This window comes from Penaeus chinensis, chromosome 35, assembly GCF_019202785.1.
Source record: "Penaeus chinensis breed Huanghai No. 1 chromosome 35, ASM1920278v2, whole genome shotgun sequence".
NCBI lineage: Eukaryota > Metazoa > Arthropoda > Malacostraca > Decapoda > Penaeidae > Penaeus > Penaeus chinensis.
Window position 1 is genome coordinate 1225702 of NC_061853.1, and position 2500 is coordinate 1228201.

The 2500-nt window shown below is 37.0% G+C and overlaps 1 protein-coding gene across 3 annotated transcripts in view; it reads right to left on the bottom strand.

Moving 5' to 3' along the window:
* LOC125044260 (zinc finger HIT domain-containing protein 2-like) overlaps positions 1-2500 on the bottom strand; it is a 12722-nt gene that overhangs the window by 8265 nt on the left and 1957 nt on the right. For all 3 annotated transcript variants that reach the window (XM_047640836.1, XM_047640837.1, XM_047640838.1), the window contains exons 3-4: positions 2284-2437; positions 1230-1465 (exon numbers count right to left, since the gene is read on the bottom strand). In XM_047640836.1, coding sequence (XP_047496792.1) covers positions 1230-1465; positions 2284-2437 — 390 coding nt within the window. The remainder of the gene's footprint in view (positions 1-1229; positions 1466-2283; positions 2438-2500) is intronic.

Consider the following 2500-nt stretch of genomic DNA (forward strand, 5'->3'; position numbering starts at 1 on the left):
GTAATTTTCTAGTGGTGAGACTGCTCAAGGAAAGGTGAAATGAAGATCAGGAATTAGGGGGTTTCATATGTCCTGCTTCCTCTCTGGGATTTAGTATCTAATTCTCCATTCTTGCACACTCCTTCATAGTATATGCCTGCTTGTCTGTGCCTGCCTGCATACATGCCTGCCTCCCTGACTTACTAACTGGATGTGTGTCTTTCTCTCTCTTTCTCTTTATCTCTCTCTCTCTCTCTTTATCACTCTCTTTCTCTTTATCTCTCTCTTTATGTATGTCTATATAAATTGTATGTATATATATATATATATATATATATATATATATACACACACATATATATGTATGTATACCCACCCACCCACACACACCACACCCACACCACACACCACACACACACACACACACACACACACACACACACACACACACACACACACACACACACACACACACACACACACACACACACACACACACACACACACACACACACACACACACACACACACACACACACACACACACACACACACACACACACACACACACACACACACACACACACACACACACACACACACACACACACACACACACACACACACACACACACACACACACACACACACACACACAGAGGAAAACCTTTAGGCTTCACCCATTTTGAATCTAGAATCTGTTTTCTGTTTAAATCTATTAACACATATACTGTAATTTAAAATCATTAATTTCATATGTAACTTTTAGTTTATAGACATTTCTGAAACATTATTTTCCAATTCTGTTTCCAATGCTAGGCTACACAGATGCCCATTTGCTTATCTTTATCAATATAGGTATCAGAATATGTATGTCTATATCTACATCTATATCTATGTTCATCTATATATAGGATGCAATACTAGAAGTGTCAATGAGTGATGCATACTATTTTTAAAGCTAAAATAAGAATAATAAAAAAAAATATAAATAATCATATTGATGAGCATAATGATGACAGTGAATTTGAACGGAATTACAAATTTTTCTTGTCTTATGATATTTTCAAATATGCTGTTCCCTCTGAAAAAAATGGATGTCTTTTGGCCTGGTATGTTGACATTCCTTTTATGGCATAAAATATAGAATACAATGAAACTATATAAATAAGCATGAAGAAAAATATACAATCATATACCAGGAAAGGTATAAAGAGTAACAGAACAAGCCAGGTATCCTGTTACCTCACCATCACTTGACTAAGTAAGGGAACGTCTACAAGCGGTGGGCACTTGGCCACATACGCAGGGACAGTCTGGTGACCCGGGCTGATCTCCTGGACTGACGGGACTTCCTGCTCCCACCAGGGACTCCAGGGGGGGAGCAGGTCATCGAAGCTGCCTGAGTTGACTAGCTGACGGAACTCTTGACGCTCTTTCTCTGTGAGCTTCTTCCAGACAGCTTCACTGTCATTGAGGTCGATGTCTGGGGAGAGATGATGAACTAAGAAAGCAGCAAAAGACATAATAAATGAAACAAAATCAGGAATGAGTACACTGGATAAGATTCAACCCATTGACAGGAACAAACATTTTTATTTTTCCTAAAAAGGTCATTTTTCCTGGCAGTAATGAGAACTCTCAAAAGCATACTGTGAAATCTATTGTCATTTTTTCAATTATTCTGCTAAAAGGTTAACCCAATGTCATCAGGGAAAATGCTGTGCTCATTTTAGCACATAGACAGCTCTGCTAGTGCTTAGCCACAAAGGAGTCAATTAGTAGACCTAGTGACCTTACCTGATTTCACACTTCCTTGAATTTGCATGAAAAAATATTTTTTTACCAATGCTATCAATACTGATGGTTTATTTATATTATAGACATAATAATTACTATGTTATTGACATTAGTAGTGGCGATATAAAAACATAAAATATTTACAAAAATCAAGGAAAAGGGTAAGCAGGTAAGACAAGTAGTCCTCATAATTGGAGCCATGTGTAAAAACAATAAAGTAAACTCAAAGTGGGTCTGGCATGTACGTACATGCCATGCCTGTCGGTTTTGGGTCAAAGTGGAGAGAAAGTGGTAAGAAACATGAAGAGACAATGATAAAGTACACAAGAGCAATAATAAACTGATGTGAAAATTGTGTTTTCAATTTCAAAAAAAAAAAAAAAAAAAAAATAATAATAATAAAAATTCCATAAAATAATCCAATCCTAGAAATTACTATAAACAATTTTTCCTTTTAGTTTTTCCTTCTGAATATTAGCAAAATAATAGCTTTTGACAGAGCACCTGCCATCCTAACAGCAAGGTCATCATCATCTTCATCGTCTGAGTCCAGGGGTTCATCCACATTATCAGGTAAAATAGATTCGCCAGCCTCCACACGGCGCAAGATCTCAACCATTTTCTTACGGGATTCTTCTGACACGGTTCCACTTCTGAGCTGTTGAAAGGGATGAGAGGAAACAGTATTAATATTCGTTTTGATTTGCCTGACTTATGTTCT